At 30.5% G+C, this 21314-nt stretch overlaps 1 protein-coding gene across 4 annotated transcripts in view; it reads right to left on the bottom strand.

The window, feature by feature from the left end:
- Nucleotides 1-21314, bottom strand: part of LOC105831572 (membralin) — a 361211-nt gene that overhangs the window by 16643 nt on the left and 323254 nt on the right. For all 4 annotated transcript variants that reach the window (XM_036288173.1, XM_036288174.1, XM_036288172.1 and 1 more), the window contains one exon: nt 8601-8994. In XM_036288173.1, coding sequence (XP_036144066.1) covers nt 8601-8994 — 394 coding nt within the window. The remainder of the gene's footprint in view (nt 1-8600; nt 8995-21314) is intronic.

The raw sequence follows: 21314 nt of genomic DNA, 5'->3' as shown, positions 1-21314 counted from the left end.
CGATTTTAAGATTCTTAAGTGTTTCAACGTATAGTCGATCAATTCGCGTATGGCGGTCGATGATTCCTTTTCTACACGTGGCATTGCAAACAGACCCTGAATATGGTTCTTCTTTATAGCCCTTGGATCATCGTAGCGTTCAGTTAGTAAGTTCCATGCCACCGTGTAGTTTTCGTCAACTCAATGATCTTCGCCGCGTCCCCTGCGAGCGACGTGACCAAGTACTGGAATTTCTGGACTCTTGGAATGCTATCGTTGTTGTGTATCAATAATCAGAATGTCTCCGAAAAACGTTTCCATTCTTCAACTTGCCCATTGAATGTAGGTAGCTTGACAATAGGTAACCTAACCTTTGACTCGTTACCTCCAATGTTTGCAGTATCTGTGAATCGACGTAGCAGTTCCGTCTGCTGTGTAACTAGGCGTGTAATAGCATCATTGTTTGCCATTGATGCCTGTGCGTCGTCCGCACTATTGTTTCCCAGCTTCTGCATGATTTCAGCTTGTTGTAACACGAGCATCAACGGATCTTCGGCCTGAAACATACGTGCCTCATTATGTGGTATGGGCACTTCCTTTACCTTTGTTTTCAACTGAATCTTTAATTTTAGGTAGCGATCCTCAAAGTCCGCTTCTTGACTTTCGTCTGCTTCATCGTTTGTTTCATTAACTTGTATAGCGGTCATTCGTCGTTGTACATCGTCGAACTCGCTGCATATCTCCTCTAACCTCGATGTATAAACCTCGACTTGTTCTCGAGAAACTTGCGTCTCCTGCTCACCTTCAACCTTCTTTTCCAACCTTGTTAATTTGGCTTTGATCGTTCCACGTTGCCTTCGTAAGATATCCATGCTTGCAGTATGATAATTCTAGCCTGCCTTCGTAGATCTCGTGTGTGCGTGTGGACTGTATTCTTTCAACTGTAGATGCCTCGCTTGCACTAATCCGGCTCGAAGGACCAAAATGTTCGGTCGGGCCTTAAATAAATCGCGCTAGCCTTTCAATATCAACTCTTTATTTAATAAAATTACAATATGTCCTCCTTGTTAACAAACTCAACTCGACTCGAGAAGATCGTGTGTGTAACGGCTATATAAACTTAAAAACTAAAAAAAACTAAGACTGCAACGAGAGAGCGCTATGTCTCTAGACCGCGATGCCCGGCAACCATACTTGTTACCAAGCTCAATCGCAGCGCTGCATCAACACTAGATAGATGGGCTAGAAACTCGCGCGCTTAATTTAAAACTTCACTTCCCAACAGACGTTATGGGTAGATATTTGGTAAACCTCCTCACAAATTACGTGCAAAGAATGTTAATGATATTACTAACTTACTTTTTAAACTAAGAAAATATATTACTTGTGAATTTTCAAGAAAGACTCGATCTATTGTAGAATTCAAGCGATATAAAGCAACTGAATTTAGACTTTTCTTATTATATACAGGCCCAATAGTTTTAAGGCAAATACCTCTTAAAGTTTACAATAATGTCATTACAATCAGCTTGACGAGCACTATCTTAATTAGTAATTATTATTCAAAGTATGAACATTTTATTTCTTATGCTCACGAGTTCATGAAGCATTTTATTACGAATTCTATTCGAATCTATGGTCCAGAATTCATTTCGCATAATATACATGGTTTTTTGCACTTAAGCAATTGTGTAAGATTATTTGGCTCGCTACATAACTTTAGTGCTTTTTCATTTGAAAATTTTATGCAAAAGCAAAAAAAAATGATTCGTAAAAGTTCTCAACCATTGCAACAAGTTGTTCGTCGAATTGTTGAAGAGAATAATATTTTAAGATCTATTAACAATACTCATAATAATTTGTCTACAGAATTGTTAATAGAACATTCTAATGGCCCTTTAATAAATACTTGTAATCCTCCTCAGTACAAAAATACTTAAAACTACCGAATACTGTTTAAATATCAATAGAATTGCTGATCGATTTGTAGAGTTGAAAAATAAAACAATTATTGAAATAAAAAATTTTGTTTTCCATGAAAATTCTGCAGTTTTCTTAGGTTATAGCTACAGTTTACAAAATGATTTTTATACCAAGCCATGTAATTCAACTTTCTTTGATATACAGTACATAAAAAAAAATAATAATTTACTTGAAATGTGGTCAATTGATGACATTAATAGAAAATTAATAGTTTTACCATTTAAAGATCAATAGGTTTCTTTCCCACTGTTACACTTATAATTACAGTTAAAAATTATTTACAAAATTGAAAAAACAAGTTAATTTAATTTTATGTATTTAAGAATTGTATTTTAATCTGTAATTAAATTTAATTATATTTTCAAAGCTTAACAGTATCTTAAATATAAATTACACATTTTTTCAATGTTTTTAATAAAATTATAGTAGTGTTAATAAATTTTTATTAATATAAAAAACATTGTAAAAAAAAAAACCTATATTTTTCGTTCTATTTTTAGCAACTTTATATACATAATAATAAATTTTTATAAATACTTATAATTAAAATGTTTCGTTCTAAAACTTGCCTCATACATTTTTTAATAAAAAGAATTAAACATGTATTTTGTTCAGATTTTTGAGTTTTATAAAAATAAAAATAAAAATCTTAGGTAACATATTCATAATTATATTTTCCTTCAAATGCAATTTTGTAAGAAATTTTCAAAGTTTATTTATAATTATTTATAGTTATAGGTATTATTAATAAAAAAAGATGTTACTTTTTCCCGCTTCAATATCGAAATCAGACAAGTTTTAGAACAGATTGCTTGTGAATATATTAATATTATATAATAAGTACTATATCTCAGGTAGCAAATGCATGTCATTTAACGTCAAAATGATACACGCAGAAAATTTTTTTCGAATAATGTAGAATGCTCATAATAAAATTTACTAGAATTGCATCGTACCGGTAGGATATACGCGTATTCAACCGGAAATTAATATATGACAATGGAAAAGTAATAGTTTGATCAGATATATTTTGTAACCTAAAGGTAAATAAATTTACCATACTAACAAGGAAATATGAGAAACATAAAAAAGTCCCATACTAATATGTGTACATTCGAAGTTGTAGCTTGAATTGTGCGTTGTTTCTTAAGACAATACAAGAAAAAAATATAATCTAGGGTGGTACCTATTGTGAACTGTATAGAAATATTTGTTGCGTATCTGGTAATAGTCTATGTTTTTCATAGAAATGCGATATTAACCACGATAGTAACCGCGGACACACGGACTGTGCACGTTCGTCAATCTCCTAGTCTATATAGTGTATGTGAAGTGTGAAGCACAAGCACATTGCACAATGAATTATACCAGCGATACCACCGATAAGTACGAAGTAAGAAAAGTCTCATCCAATATTTGCTGCGTTCGGCATTGCTGATCTTAGCTAGCAGAGTGAGCTTGAACCCCTCGATTCTCAATCAATCTGAGAACTGAGATGTGAATTGCCGAATGATTTTCAAGATAAAAAGCATATCCGACACCTCGGATTTGCATTGCCGAACGCAGTATAATTAAAGTTATTTTTAAGATTATGTTACAAGAATTCACATAATATTAACTTCCAAACACTCTTGGTATGGCCTTATGATGTAGAACGTTCCTTTTAAGATTAGTGCGCTCTAAAAATTTTCTGCGTGTATATGTTTACTACTTTGTATATGCAATGTATATACATTGGATGTCAAAATGTTTACTGGGTATTATCTCGTCCGAGATGGAAATAACTATGTAATCGTGCTCCCCCACGTCATTCCAATAACAGTTTCAAATCCCCGCCAAAGCAAAACGTAGCACGACTAGCCGCCACGCGCTGGGGCCCTAGCGCTGCGCGCGCACTCCTTGCGTGCACGGCTACGCGCACCTTATTGTGTTTTGTTCGCTCGTTCAGACAACAGTTCTTGTGCGCGTATTTTTCCATTTTCTTTTTCAGTCTTTTAGTGAACCAAAGCATAAAAGTAGAAAGCAGAGCCATTTCTCGAGACGCTCGAAGGACGAAAGACACTTACGTCGAGATTCTTCGCGAGATTCCCAAGGATTTCGCGAAAGATTGTGGGTGAGCTCCCCGGCATCGCTACATGAACATAAAGAAAGGTGGCGAAGGCAAAGGTCTCGAAGCCTCCATTTCTCGCCCGATCGCCGACCTTCGAGGGATTCTCGTCAGGACGTTCCAGCAACAAGCTGTTTTTTACGCTCGGTGAGATATATAATCTCCTCGAGAGATAGTCTCGGGGAATCGCAGCAGCGTTAGACGAGTCGCGCCAAATCAAGATATGACCGGTGATAGATATAGACAGAGAACATAGAAAAGCCAACACCCCCTCTCTCGGGGCCTTTATCTGCCGTTGAGCAACTCGAGGGGGAACACGGTTGCACAAACTGACCGCGGCGCTGTACCAGGTATGATTTTTCGTCCTTACCAGCAAATTTACAACTGCAAAATCGCGAACAGACTTCAACTTTTACAAAAAAACTTCCATAAAATCCTAAACAATCGTCATCAATTGTTCGAATCTACCCGAAATAAAATAGCGAGTCATAATGCCTCCGATTTCTACAAAGGAAGCTCTACATATCATCAATAAATTTTCCTCTTTAAGAAAACTCAAAAGAGTAATGGCCTATTGCTTCTGTTTTGCACCCAACGAAAGATTAAAAAACAGAAAAGATGAAGATAAAATCTCTAGACCCTTACAAATAGAAGAAATCGAACAAAGCCTACAAAATTTTATTTCAGTAGCCCAAAGAAAAGCTTATTCGAAGAAAATCCATCAAATCTCGCAGAAAAAGGAAGTGTCACGTAAAAGTAAAATATTCTCTTTTCGGTCATTTTTAGACACAAATGTCTTCCACGTGTCAAAGAGCATTTACAAGCGGCTTCATTAAATTACGTACAAAAGCATTCCATAATTCTACCCAGAGAACACTATCTCATACACTTGATCATGGAGCAACACTTGAAAAATCTACACACTGGTGCTCAAGTTCTTCTAGTGATTATACGCACCCAGTATTGACCTCTCACTTCTGGGAGGAGTATTGTCAGGAAGATATTACACAAGTACATTGTCTATCGATTCTGTGCTGCCCCAGTTATTCAATTAAAGAAAAATTTGCCTGTATCACGTGTAACTCCTTCACCTCCTTTTGCGAAATGCAGAGTTGACTATGGGGGACTCTGCTATCAGAATAAGTCGCAACAAGATGATAAGGCATACTGTGTTTTCGTGTACTTTGTTACTAAAGCTGTACATTTAGAAATCGTTTTGGAACTCAATACTTCCACCTTTTTGAACATATTAAACAGATTTATAGTCAGACGAAGTAAATGTAGTAGCATTTTTCACAATCGTGAGACGAATTTCGTAGACGTGAATAACGCATAGAAAGAAATACGTCAACTAATTAAGGTAAGCAACGTGCAAATTCACTTCTTAATAGAACAAAATATTAAATGGAAATTTACTTCTCCACAGTCTCCTCACATGGGGGACTTGTGAGAGGCTGCCGTCAAGGCAAGAGGCATTTCACAAAAATTGTAAGTTCAACTTCCTTAAGTTTAAAAAAACTTGAAACTATTACTGCACAGATAGAAGCAATATTAAATTCAAGACTCTTGACACCAATGTCTGTTAATCCCGCTAATTTTAACGCGCTAATACTTGGTCATTTTTTAATTGGTCATCCGCTTGTTTCAGTAATTAAGTCTAATTTTACCAATGTTAAGATAAATTGTCTCAATTGTTACCAATTGTTAAAACAATTCAAGCAAGGCTTTTAGATAAGGTGGTCAATTGAGACTCAATTGCAACAGCTAAATGGAAAGAAATTCAAATTTAGATAAAGAAAGGGACGATGGTTTTATTACGCGATCAGAATGCTCCGCTTATAAATTGGTACCTATGAATTGGGCAAATAGTTGAAATTTATCCGGGAAGATGCATCCGGAAGATGCTTAATCAGAGTAGTAGATGTAAAAACTGAATCTGGTATCTATCAACGATCTTTATCCGAATTATACGTGTTGTCCATTAAACGCTTTTGAAAGTCAAGGCTTTCAAAGCCGACGGTATTGTTAAATTTTAAACTAAATTAAAACTTAGTTTGTTTTGTTCGTTAAAAATTTTTAGCTGTAAATTTTAATCGATAAATAAAATCGCTATAATATAATTAACTATACATAGTTTTAATTAACTTCATAATACTTCTCCACTGCGCGACCACATTTTAATTCTGCTATTACTATTACTCGATTGTAGGAAAAAATTTCAGATTGATCTAATTTCGTAATTTGTGCTAACAGACATGCAAATTTGCGATAAAAATCGCAATGTAATATTTTGTACTATTAGTGACAATCGGTTATTTTAGCTTTTAACTGAATGAAAATTTGGTATATCTTTAATTACTATATAATTACTATATAATTACTAATACTATAATTTAACACTTATAATTAGAAATGTGGAGCCCGGTATGGGACAGACACGATTTCTAGAGTTGTCCGACGTAAGCATTGCGTCAGTGTAGCACAAGACAAAAAAACAATATCCGAGCCTTTATTTTGACGATAGCATCGCAACATATGTGCTATAACAAGCCTACGCAATTAGATTAATTTCTTTGTTCCCTGAAAACACGTCTGTTTCGTCTTAAACAGGAATGTCATGCAGTAATGCGCAGTCCTTACTAGCGACCCTTGCAAATCACATTAAAGGGCAATTAGCCCTTGCAAGCGCGTCCTGCGAGACGCATCGAGCAGCGAGTTCTGCAAGATTTTTAATAAAGAGTTTTTAATCTTAAAAGAGTGTGAAACAAACCTTTTTATTTTTTCTACAAACAAAGCATGCTTGCAAAAAATAGCTCAATCTGAGTTATCCAAACATCTGGTTTTAGAGTTCAATTTTTCAAACGCTCCTTTTTGATTATTTTACAAAAATATTAATTATTGCGAAACGTTATGAAAACGGTTATATTATCCAGTAGAAGGCGTATTTTTGTATTCGGGTTTTTTAAATTTTATTTTTGATTTCTCTGTTTAAGAATAATATCAAACGACAAAGTAATATGTTAGTATTGGTGACTTTCCTCTACTGAGGAATTAAATATCATTATAAGTTATTAGTTTCAATATTTTTCGAATATGCAATTTTTATTGTTAATTAATTGTTAACATTTTGCTTTATCAAGAAAAATAATTGCATTTCAAAAAAGGTAAAATTTAAATTTACAAGCAAAGTTCAGAAACTTTTCCCGAATAGTAATAAAATTATATAAAAATAAACAATTTTCAAAAGCAAAAAAATCTAAAAATTGCAGATTCTTCTGGTAATAAATACCCTGTATGCTTATTGTGTGTGTGTGTGTGTGTGTGTGTGTGTGTAAAATATAATATTTTAAAGATCATACAATTTAATAGATAACAAATAAATCCGATAATGAAAAATCGAACGATTAGCGTGGTATAAATGTAGGTGCGGTGCACAACTGTAAGTCAAATTGCAGCTGTAAACAAACTGGTTTCCGACGTAACGCTCGCGCGCGCGTGTGTTAAAACGATTATCGATTATCCTGCGAGCCGCGAACACGAAACGAGAGGTGAAATTAAAAGCCCAGAAAAATAATCAGTGCTAGTTGGATCGTTCGAATTGAAATACGATAGCGCAGTATCGCGTGCCAAACTATGTGTAGGCGTTCCAAACGCGACGAGTGTCAGTGACACAGGATCTACAAAGTGCTCATTCAAAACTCTAAACTGATGAAACACGCGGGCGAGAGTTTCGCGAACCGGCACGCGGAATGCGTAATCACGGAATTATTGACCATTACGATAGCGTTATACGATATCTCAAAAATTATTTGCACGCATTTCTCTGGCTACACTTTTTTACTGGCCTATCGTTCAAATGTAGGTTTTTCTTCATTTTTCTACGTCGTTTCCAATACTATGTAAATCCTAATATACTTCATAAAATTAAACGCTCGCTGGCGGAAAGCCGAAACACGAGAAGTCGCATAGAGAAAGTTTTTTCCTACAATTATATAAAAGTTGATATATATATATATTTAATTGAATTTCGATACTTTTTCTGACTCTATGTAGAGGTGCAAATTAAAATAGTATATTTAATTATATATATATATATATATATATATATATAATTAAATATACTATTTTAATTTGCACCTCTACATAGAGTCAGAAAAAGTATCGAAATTCAATTAAATATACAATATCCAATATGGCATGTTTAATTCCTTTAAAACGCCGGGAAATAAAATTTTACTCTTGTTCAATATTTTCCCTTAAAGAATTATTTCATAAAAAAATGTATAAAAGGAAAAACAACTCCTAATAGAAATAAAGCTTTTTAACTTAATCGCACTTAAAAATTACAACTAATTAAAAAATGTACAATCGATAGATTAATTCGAAAAATAATTGACAAAATTCCCTAACACAACTGTTATGTCGAAACAATAAAATGCAAAGCTCTTACGTGTGAAAAATTCATCCGAAATATATCGTGTAAAGCACCGTGATTTCTTAATTATCTAAAATATCCAAATCTACGACATACCACGAACGGAATCGTCTCGATGATCAGCCGTCGTCGCCGCGGCGGATGTCTGCTCGGTATCCACAGTATTCGCATGCTGTTCTTCCATACCACTAGGTTCCAAATCAAGTTGAGAAAGCTCGGTAATATAGTTCTGCTGTGTCTGCCCTGTCGTCGTCGTAGGTGTCGTCGACTCAGGATTTAGATTCGACGAGGACGAAGACGAAGGAGAAGACGAAGGTGCCGCTGACGACGGCGACGATGATGAGCCCGGACCCGGAGTAGTCGGCGCTGTGCTGGGCGTCGCTGGTTGCGCCTGAGGTTGAGCGTGATTACGAAACAAAAGCTGCTGAAGTTGCGCTTGCTGCAGAATCACTGGTAACTCGTAGTGATGAAAGAAATACAGCATCGAATGCTAAAACAAAAAACAACGATAATATAATAGGGAATGATATTTTTTCTCTTTACAGAGTCATATAAAGAAAAGTTATTAAAAATGCGCCACATCGGTCAAGAAAGTTCATGCACGACTTTCTAGCCAATAGACATGAATTTTCTAAATTATTATTTATTTTATTCATATACAAATTATATAAATAAATAATAAAAAAAATTATTTTAATATAAATTAAATAAATTTTTAATAAGCTTCTTTTAAATTAAAGTATTTTTTAGATACTAATATGATTTGAGTTCTGTAAATGTCATTTAGATTTGACAATTCCTAAAGAAAAGGATTTAGATTAGTTTTATATAATAAATTTAGCAAACAAAGACTGCGTTTCATTTGACGCTCACAGCGCTGTGAGCACAATTTCATCCTTGTTGTTCATCATGATTAAACAAGGACAAACGATGCTTACAAGCGCTATAAGCGTCAAAGGGAACGCAGCCAAGATAGTGGCAGAATAATACAAATTAACAAGTCAAGGAACGAGATTTAAGATTTTCGAAAAAAAAGGTCGTATAGAATATCTGCAGATCAGGTACATTAAACACACGCACGCATGCACGCACGCACGCACGCACACAACATGATCCGCAAGATCTGCGATTTTACATATTTTGATTTTTAAGATTAAATATTAATAATAAATTGTTGGCATCACATATATTGTTTGTGCAATTAGAAAGTTTGTAATTCAGATTTTTATAATCTAGTTTTTGGTTTATATGCTCAGTAATTACTAAAAGAAAAGTATATACTTCCGGTGAAAAATTGAACAACTTCCATATAAATTGTATTAAAATTTTGATACTTTAAGAGATTTTTTTTAGCATATATGCACGGTATACTTATCTCATATTTCACGAGAATGTATATTAACACTTAAATAATAATTCCTGTAAGTAAGAGCTAAATCGGCAGTACTTCGTTATGTGCATAAACCCCCTTAAATTATTAATATTTTTTTAATTTAATATAATATTTTATTTTTAATTTAATATATATATAAGCAATATTTAGTAATAAACATATGAAAGAAATGAAAAATAAGTAATATAAACAAAAATTTAACATACATCTCTTATTTTGTGCATGTTAATACTTCAAAAATCTAGGGACAATTGATATTAATTTTTTATCAATTTATATATAACTAATAATATTATGTAATCATATGATTTTATATGAAATTTTTATATTTTTATAAAAGAAAGTCTATTATAGGATATTTTATTTTATTTTAATTAATTGTGTGTGTTTGTAATTATTATAAATAAAGATTAAAACAATATTTTTATAATAAAATCTATCAAATTTTGTAAATAACCACACATATTATTAATAAAAAATAAATTATATTAATATATGATTTTGACAAACAAGTAATAAAAAAATAATAAAATTAATAACTATTACAGATAAAAATATATTCATTATAAAATATATTCATTATAAAAACAAATTCATCAAGATACAATTTTATAACGTCATCATCTTTTTGTTATTATTAATTGTTAAATATTTAATTCTTTTAAAATAAATTATTAATAAAATACTTCATAAATATAAAAAAATAATTCTTTATATTTTTTATTATTTTAATTTATAAACTTGATACGCTCGCAAACGTTAATTTTTTATACATCTGACGGATACCGAAAGCAAAAGTTCATCTGACGAGATATATCTCTCGCACGCGTGGTACTCTATGTGTTCGTTCGTTCCATGTATGTGAGTTGTATGTGCCGCTCGTGCCTAGCAAATTTATATGGAAATTCACCAAATTCGTTCTATATCAGTGCTCTCTTTCTCCACAATCGCTTCGAACCTTGTCTACGCCAATCCGTATATCGATTCGTAATACATGCATCGTAATGATCGCAATAACGCAGCTTCTCTTCACGCATGTCGCGAAATCAAATTCTCCATTCCTAAATTACTTGTTACTTTAGGTAATTTAAGCACATTCCTTGATTAAACCAAACCGCACGTATAAAAAAATATTAATTGTACTGCATAAAAAAATTACTGCTCAATTTATAATATGAATATTTTTCCTCTTTTAAGTATATATAATAAAATGTGTATTTCTGATCAATTTTGACATTTTTTGTTATGCAAGAGTTTCATTTTGGTAATAATTCTAAAATATTCTTTCAAGTGTTAAAATTGATATATATTTCTTGTAGCTTAAATTATTTTTACGTATTTTGTTTAACTAAAAAAGAATTTTGATCAAACTTCAACACCCATGATATATACCTCTAACTAGTATACATAAAAGATGTATGTTTATATAATGAAATTAATATTAAATTAATTTTATTTATATTTTTACATTTTGTATAACATTTTATATTACATATTTTACATAATCTATAAAAATTAATTTAAAATTACATAAAGACAATAAAACATTTCCATATTATAAATTTAATCTTGATGAAAAATTAAATTTTGTTATAATATATTTCCCAAACTTGACCTTCTATTTGCCTTCAACTTTATGTTATGTTTATTTCTTTTCTACTTCTTTTCTTATTCAAGGCAATATCTATTACTCAAATATCTATTGATCAAAAGTATAATATTTGCTTATTCTTTATCGTTGTTAATTTTGTAAATTGTATAAGTGTTGACAGTGTTGAATTTTAACTTATAATTGTTTCTAGATAACTACTTATTAATCTTATATTTCTTAAATTTAAATAAAATTAACTGTATTGTTAAGTAGTTACCTATAAACAATTGTTTAAAATTCAACACCCTCATCTTATATAATTTATAAAATTAACAATAAATAAAAAATGTTATACTTTTAATTAGTACTACACACATGTACACAATATTTTATAAGATTAACCTGTTCACTGTGGAATACGTTTATATATGTACTGACAAAAAATTCAACAACAGTTAAATAAAATAGCAGATCTTCAGAAAACTTGGCACGTGAGAGTTTTAGAAATCGCTGAATATAGATTGCGGTCAAAATTTGAAAATTCTTAATGGTCCATTGTAGAGACCCATTTGAAATTAGTAATAAGCATTTAACTATTAGTAATAGGCACACAACAATTTTATTATGATGCTTTTATATCCGTTCAATTTAAAAAAGCGGAATAATCGAAATAATAATACTTTTACCCTGCATTTTTAACTGGTAAATATTCTGAAAATTATTCACAGAATGCACCACATAGAGGTTTGTGATAAGATTTTACACTCCTTATGTTTTTATTTTTTACATTTATAGTTTTTTTTCATTTTCTTAATTCTTATTTTTTCACATTTAAACATTCTTAATCTTTTTACATTTTTAGTTTTCTGATTCCGATTCAAATTTGTATATTGAGTAACTCAATAAACTTGTCCCTACTGAGTTCTATAGAAATCCGCCAATTTATTGAATTTTTTAATATTCTTGTTACCATTAAATTCACCATTTTGAATTTTTGAATTTCAACCTCAGATTCGTGTTCAACGATGTCAAAAATAGTTATACAAAATTTTATAAAAATGCATCCGATAAAATGCTTTTCACATCTTTGACTCACTTTAATAACTTTGATCTCCACAGTAAAGGGATTAGAAAAACTATTAAAACTACTTACTTATTGTTCGTATACACTCAAACAATAAATAAATAATTTTTCATAGCAACATAATTTTTTTATTATTAAAACTGTACGTTATAAAGCACTTTTAGTAGCCAAATTGTAAACGATATATTTTTACTTTTACAAATATTCAATAGTTTCATAGGGTAATATGGTCAAAGATATAATTGGTCAAAGAAACACCACCTTCTCCTCTACTCATTATAAATTTTAGTCAAACTCACTATCATGTATATAAAGTGGGGGGTAGAAAGGTTTAAAATGATGAAAATTCGGTAAATTTTGACTCGTTAGGAATAAACTAAAATCATTTTATGAATTATTTATATTATATGTATGTTAAATAAAAACTTAATAAAAACTTTTTAAAGTTACAAAATATTAACATACAAAGCTGTTACAACCTTACTTGTAATATAAATCACAATTTTGCAAAGATTGTGTTGACGTACTTAACTGAACCAAACCATATTATGTTTTAAAAACATTCCACAAAAAAGTTAAAATTTAAAAAGTCGATAAAAATTAACAAAATAATGAGAAAAAATTCAAATAATCAAAGAAATATAGCTTTTTTATTGGTAAAGAAGATGGTATCATAGCTCTTATGAGCCACTTATAACATTGTAGTACATCAGTAGTACAAATTCTAGTAATTTATGAAATCTAGTTATTTATTAATAACTTGCTGTTATGCAATGGCGCTAATATGCCAATACACAATACCAGACTTTATTATAAAACATTTTTATTTTTGAGCATTTTAAAACCTTTTTTAAGGCAGAGTAGCCTTAGGTGCTGTTAAAAACGCCACGTAAATGAGCGTGCATTGCACACAGGCGGCATCATTAGAAAGCGCCAACTCAATATTAAATTTTTGAAATAATAATTTTATAATTTTTTTCAAAATACTTCAAAATTTCCTCGTACTGTTTTCTAGTATTGTCAATATTCTCAGACGTAATCTGAGGGTGCGTTCCGTTTCTCGCATGATACGCATAATGCATCGTTCATCCTTGTTGTTTGTCAAATGTTAAACAAGGATGAACAATGCATTATGCGCATTATGCGTTGAAACGGAACGCAGTCTGAACTACAAACATAGGGCGTCAAATTCAAACTCGCATGCGGGCACTTGAATACCTAGTGACGGCCCTGCTTCAAGGTACATTTTAGCATTTAATTAGCATATACTTATTTTTATATTTATAATATTTATTTATTGTTTTTAAACATAAACGTATTATCAAACAAATATTTGTTTATTTGAGTGTTTTATTAAACATTTTATTTGACTACATATTTATGATAAGTTAAAATTAAATTTTAAGAATAAAATTTTGCTAATGTAGACTTTTACACATATTGATACTTACAATTAGTACAGTCTCTTTTTCGAAGTTCTCATACCAAAGTAAACATTTGCAATAAATAAGCTGATTGCAGTTCTATTACTATACTACATTTTACTTTACAGGTATTATAGATTTTTTGTATTGTATGTAGAAGTTTACATATGTAAGAGGTTACATGTATGTGTACACATTTGAAGGGTCCACGGGAAAAACAAGGTCAATTTTTGAAAATTTTAAGTTAAATCTGGTGTTGAATACTTCTAAGTTTGCTATCTTATACTAGTTAAATCACATTCCAAATACACCTTTTTTCGTTTTTTTCACATCCTTACAAAAAAATCTACAATGCAATAAGAGAAAATGTCATATAAAATATTGAAAGAAGGGGAACTATCACATGAATATAACAAAATGTCAACAAAAATATGACTTACGAGTAAACTGAATTTCTTGACAAATTCTATAAAACTAAATGTCCATATGCAATGCGACCAAAAAAAACTTACTCTTTAAAATAGAATCTCCATTTTTGTTAAAGCAAAGAATTACGTACTACCATCATTGGACTGAAGTAGTTGTAACCGTAATAAAACCACCAACTTATCATAAATAATAAGGCAAATTCAATTTACCTTTGATGAAATACAAAATATGTAAGAAACATGACTTATATTAATATATTGCTTAGATTATCAAAATTTGTCATTCAGATATTATGTATTAACAAAAATAGACATTTTCCTTTTTTAGCGCCTTTGTCAATATCTATTCAAAAATTCAATGATCTACAAGATTTAAAAGTTTTTTGTAGCAAAAAAGCGCAAAATTTATTTTCTCAGCTTCCAAAATTATTTTCTAAAATAAAGGAAAAAGATGAAAGTATTTTCTGAATTCGATGATACTGCATTTTCTGCTGTGGCTCAAAAGAAGCAAAAAAAATAAAAACAAAATTTAAAAGAAAAAAAAAACAATTGTAGCAGTTTTGCTGACATTCCTCTTTTTACAAAAAAAAAAATTGTTCAGTTTATTTTGTTTTTTTAGAAGTTTATTTAGAAGTGTTACGTTAATCACAGTTTGAAAATAATTATTGCAAAAGATGTAGAATTAAATGAGCTATCAAAAATATTGCATTTGTTTCTCCGTGTTTAATTTTGTATAAATAGCAATAGATTGAAATATAAATTTATATTTTCTGGAAAATGAAAAATTTTGACAACTCTCCGTTTTTCCGTGGAACCTTTATTTGCATAAAACTTGTAATAATTTTTTTTTATTGTAAATAAATATATAGAGGAAAGGCACCGAACTTGAAGCATGCTTTTTTTGATTAGTCTATTGTCTCTCGTGAAATCTCGTCTCGAAACGTTTAAGTTATTATACATTAAGTTATTATAATAGGTTATATATTAAAGTTACAATCACGGCCTAGCTATACTATGGTCATGGCGTGGTAACAGTTATCATTACTAGACCTCTGATCTCACGGAGTATTCAAATTTACGCACATATGACAACTTTATGTTTACAACTGCACTACAAAATAAAAAAAAATAAAAAAAAACAGTTTTAGAAAACTACAAACATGTGAAATAATGGTAATGTTATTGATAATACACTCACTATTGTTTAAACAGTGCAATTTGCAAAAGAAAATTGTGCAAATAAAACTCTCGTGTTTGACAAATTCATTTTTAGCAGATTTTATATAGAAAAAGGCACGAATGTATGAAATATAGGTTTTATTTCTTTAATTAACGAAGCGGATCATGTTTTTATCGATATTTGTACAGTGCAATGTTTAGTTTCCGAGAAATAAGGGGGTTCTAATTTAGGAAACTGTTCCAAATTCGGTGCCTTTCTTCTATTTGTATAACAAGACGCTGTTTTTTAATAAAACCAATTTTTTATATTTTTTGAGGAGAATTACATTATCACCCTTATTTCTTTTTCGATTTATTATGCAGTGTTGTTACATTATTAAATCACATCCTAAGTGATAAATATTATATAATCCTAAGCCTAGGACTAGGATTGACTGAACACACGTTGATATATGTAATCGTTAAATTTCCAACTTAAAATATTGATTATTACCAAAATTATTGTGGAAAATATAAATGGGAGGGTCTAATATCATCTTCTTTATTATACATGTAGAAAAATAACTGTAAAATTAATTGTAGTTAATTTTGCAAAAAATTTAATGCTCTTATATTAATCCTTTCGTATCTTCAGCTTTTTCAAAAAAGATGCGTTTTATATAAAAACAATTTTATAAGTTTTGGGGCGCTGATTGCAAATCAACTATCAAAATTAATATTCAAAATAGTGTGGGTTTAAGATGACGGTCATAAAATGCTCAAATATCGCCATATATTCAAAATATGAGTACAGATTAAAATTCTTGTCTAATCTAAGGTTATCTACTAATTACAAACCAAAAACAAAAAAATATTTATATTTACATGACTGTTCAACCTAAAATATAGATATAGAACAATAAAAGTATTCTAAAAGTCTGAAAGACAAATTGTAGGTTGTACATACTTTGATTACACTTATAAACTATTATTAAAATTTGTCATAATAAAGTTTTAAAATTTTAATCTTTCTGTATTTCCTTTACAATGTTAAATAAGACTTCAAGTATGTAACTAGAAACAAATTCAATAAACTTTTAACATAATATACGATTATTCTTCATTATCTAAAAGTTGGATTTTTCATAAAGTTTACATAATTATATTTTATTATTACATAACATTTTAAAGTGTAGAGTTTGTACGTGTATCCTTCCTCTTTAAAACAGGTAAAGATAGAAGTCGATAGAACTATTTATTTAAAAATTATAATTTGTGTAAGTAGAACATCGTAGAACATGACTTAGATGTACAAAAGAGAAAAAAGACATCTCGATATCTTTGCTTGCTCTTTAATTGTTCCTGCAAAACTAGATTTACGTCGCGCGATAGTTACACTGCAACGACTTCATATGTCAATATTTTATAATTTTGTACAAAATTTTGTATTATTAATGCATAATAAATAATGTATAATATAAAAGAATTTTATATTTCTATGTATATCATATTAACGAGTCAAAATTTACTTATTTTTTGTTTATTCCAAACCTTTTTACCTCCTTTAAAAAAAAACTTATTCTCTTTTAAATATAATAACATTTTGTTCAAGAAAAGTCAAAATAATAAATAAATTAATTCTTTGTTTTAGCTTAATTCTTTGAAGATGGCCTAGAATCCAAATTTTGACCAAACGTTTTATTTCGGAAACTATTAGTTCGATTTTAGTAAAAGATACAGAGAAGATTTTCATGGTGTACTATGTGTATGTGAAGTTGTTAATGTAAATGTCAAATTGCTAAAAGTTGGCTAAACCAATATGCCTAACCAAAATTTTAAAAAATAAATAATTTGCATAAAATTTATTATACACAGACTTTTAAGGTCGCTAAGTTCGTTTCTGATCTTAAAAACTGCACAATTTAAAATAAGAAATCCAATATGGTGAATAAGATTTTTAAATATGTCCTGCTAGGCTCAAACTTCTACTTTTTTGAAACTCGATCATTAGTAAAGTTATACTTAGCGTTAACTGTTAGTAAACTATTAATAACATACTGGAATAAAACATATATGCAAAATATTTATAAGTCTTTATACACAATATTTGCAAAAGTATTTATACAAAATGTATAAATGATAAAATAGCAGTTTTTTTGTGTCTGATAAATTTGGAAACAATTTTGTTTAATTTACAAATCAACATAGCAAATGGAATAACTTTTTTACCATTATTTATGTTAAAGGATATACAAAATAAGTCAAACTTATTCCGTTATAAAACAATCTATCATTGAATTTTATAATGTTAAAGTTATATTCGAATATAGTGACTTCAAAAACTGGTTATAAAATAAGTTTGAAAATAAATTGCATTATTTGAAAATTAAATTTGCAATGTTGAATTTGCTATAATACATGTAAAATTTACAAATTTTTAAACCAGAACCGTAAACAGCGATTCAAAAACTATAAAAAAATTATAGTTTTAAATTATAGTTTTAAATTTTATTCCTATTAGAAAGTCCCCGTTTTCAAAGAGAGGCTTTATAACACCAGAAGTCATCAATATTTAAAAACTGCAAACTTGTTAGATTTATTCTTTTTTATCCTAATCAACCCTAAAAAAATTTTTTATCGTAAATATCTAAATTTTAGTCCTAAAATTAGCTGCAAAAAAATAAAAAATTTGGCTTATACAACAAAAATGACTCTTTTGCTGCAATTTTAGGTAAATATTTTTTATAAGTAAATAGATCCAAATTTTTGTACGAATATTTATTAGAATTTAATTAATATATGTAAAAAAATTGATTTAATTTGTAACGCTACTGCCTCATCAAATTTACAAATCGCGATTTTATATAAAAATCAAGAGAGTAAACAAAAAATTAAATAACTTTAAAATCAACATAAGAGAATTATGCTCAGTTTTACGCAGATACTAAAACACCGTAACAATAAATCGATAAAAATTTTTAATATCTAATAATACTGTAACCCATATCTTTAATATTCTTGATTAGAAAATTAAATATAATCTACTAGGATTCAAAATACACATATTTGGAATAAAACGAACGCTTATGATAAACCTAGATTTGCAGATATAAACTCATGAAATACTTGAAACAAATAATATTTAATTTAAGTATAATAATTTACAGTATTTTGTTTGTGTCTCACGCGCAGAATTAGAAACTGTTCCAATGAGAACTCTAATCGCATTTACTTCTCTCGTCTCTCACTCTCTCTCTCTCTCTCTCTTTCTCTCTCCTTTCCTCCCTCTTCAAGATTGAAAAATCTAGCATGAACAAATAATATCGAGATAGAAGTTACACATCGAGGTAGAAACAAAGAGGTGGCGAGCGAATGAGTGAGAGGAAATATCTTGGATATGGAAAATAGAGAGATATCCAAGGGTCCGGACACCTGTCGACGACGCGAAGGAAATGGTATTCTCGGTGATTCGTCGGGCAAGAGCAGAACGATTCCGCGCCGTTTGAGAAAAAGAAGACTGGTAGAAAGATTGGCGAAGAGCGGGAGTGGATCCCAAAGTGGATGGGAAAGAATGACGAAGAAAGTGTAGAGCACGGTAGAGAAACGATCGCGGAAACGGGAGCAAGAGTGAGAACCGAGTACATCGAGTTTTCGTTTTGGCGGATAATCAACGCCAATGACACCAATATCGAATCGGCGTATAATCACGCCGCGAGGCTAATCGGCTGGACTCTAACCTACAGCAACAGCCGGCCCGAGAGCTTTGCCATCCGGGGAATCAAAACGATTCATCGGCCGACGTGCCTCCGGGCCTTTCGAATTTTGCTGCTGCGCGGATACTCGTGAACTCGTTGCCAGGAAATAATTGTCGCTCGTTAAACGGTCGATCATGTTAACGAACTTGTCGAGTAAAGATTGTCGTCATCTTCGACGTAATGGCTTAAACCACGATCTATTTGCAAAGCATGTATTCAATATGCTTCGTATTGATGTATTATTTTACTTAAGGGCTCACAAAAAATCGTATCATTAAATCCATTTTTAAAAAGGGCATATCATCAATACTTGACTCTATTAAAGTGTATTGTTGTCGCTTTTTCGTGATATTGATAGATTCTTTTGCTGCACTTACTCCGTGAGCAATCGTCATCGCAAAGATCACATTTTGACATTTCATATATATCTTAATATTGATTAACTATGTAATGTAGTGATAATAATTTTTATTTTAATTTATATACATATAAATAAATTAAAATTTATTATACATATATATACATATATATAATACATATAATATGCATATATAAATATACATAATATATATAATATACATATATATAAATTAAAATCGTTCTTTTTTTCTTTTCTCCGTGAAATAATAGATCGATAAAGTATATTTAAAAAAAGACTTAAGATGAGATCAATGTGACTGATATGTATCGGTAAATTATATAATAAAGATTTTCAAAAATAAAAATGATTAAAGATAAAAATGTATATATTTATACATAAAAATTTTACAAAAATTAAGTACAAATATTGGATTTTATATATAACAATAATACTATATCTTACGAGTTACTTGCAGCATGCAACAGCTGTGCTTAAATTTAACATAAATTATTTTACTATGTAATACGATGGAGAGGTCTCATTTGTTACACTCTCAGTTGCCTACCAACTTGTTTGCACACAAATTTTGCAAAGGTGCCCGATTACCTACGTGCCCGATTGCCTACAGCTTCGTTTGCACACACGAAAATAATTAAGGTACAAAAGTACGATCGCACACATAATATTATTTTGGTCATACACATTGCACACATAATATCATTGCGCTCATACACTCTAGCAAGAGCAAGGGAGTGAATCCCAGATGCGTACAGTGTAAAACAGATATCACCAATCAAATTCTATAAATATGTCCTAACATTAACTAAAGCAGTAATCTGATTGAAACGACGTCCACGCTTGTACTGTATTACATATGTTTGCGACTTTTCAGGGCACTCCGTACCGACGGAGTGGGGTGCGGGAGGGGGGCAAAGGCCTCCCCTTGCACCCTTCCCGTGTGTGTGTGTGTGTATGTGTCCACACTTCGTACTGTTCCACATGGGTTTGCGACTTTCCATGCAAAGCGAGGTTACCTGCCTTTCTTTTCATTTTTAATCTACTTTTATTTTTATTTTTAATATGGTATATCTCGAAAACTAAAGCAGTTAGCCCTATAAGATCTATACAATTTTTTGTTTAGCATAAAAAATATCAGGAATCATCGTCAAATCAAGGCGCCCAAATTATTGAACTCGTGCCTCCAGAGTATATGAGCACAATGACATCATGTGTGCAATGTGTATGAGCATAATAATATCATGTGCGCAATGTGTATGAGTGTAATAATGTCATATGTGCAATGTGCATATGCGCAATAATGTAACGTGTGCAATGTGTATGAACGTATTAATATCATGTGTGCAATGTGTATGAACGTATTAATATTATGTGTGCAATGTGTATGAGCGTAATGATATCATGTGTGCAATCGTACTACTTTTGAAACTTAATTATTTTCGTGTATACAAACGAAATTGTAGACAATCAAAATGTAGGCAATCGGGCACCTTTGCAAAATTTGTGTGCAAACAAAACTGTAGGCAACTGGGAATGTAGGCAACTGAAACCCACTCGGTACGATAAAAATAGTACGTACAAAATTAATATATTTCTTA

Source organism: Monomorium pharaonis, chromosome 6 (genome assembly GCF_013373865.1).
Source record: "Monomorium pharaonis isolate MP-MQ-018 chromosome 6, ASM1337386v2, whole genome shotgun sequence".
NCBI classification, from domain to species: domain Eukaryota; kingdom Metazoa; phylum Arthropoda; class Insecta; order Hymenoptera; family Formicidae; genus Monomorium; species Monomorium pharaonis.
Note: the sequence above shows the minus strand (reverse complement) of the source record. Positions and strands in the feature narration are given on the sequence as shown.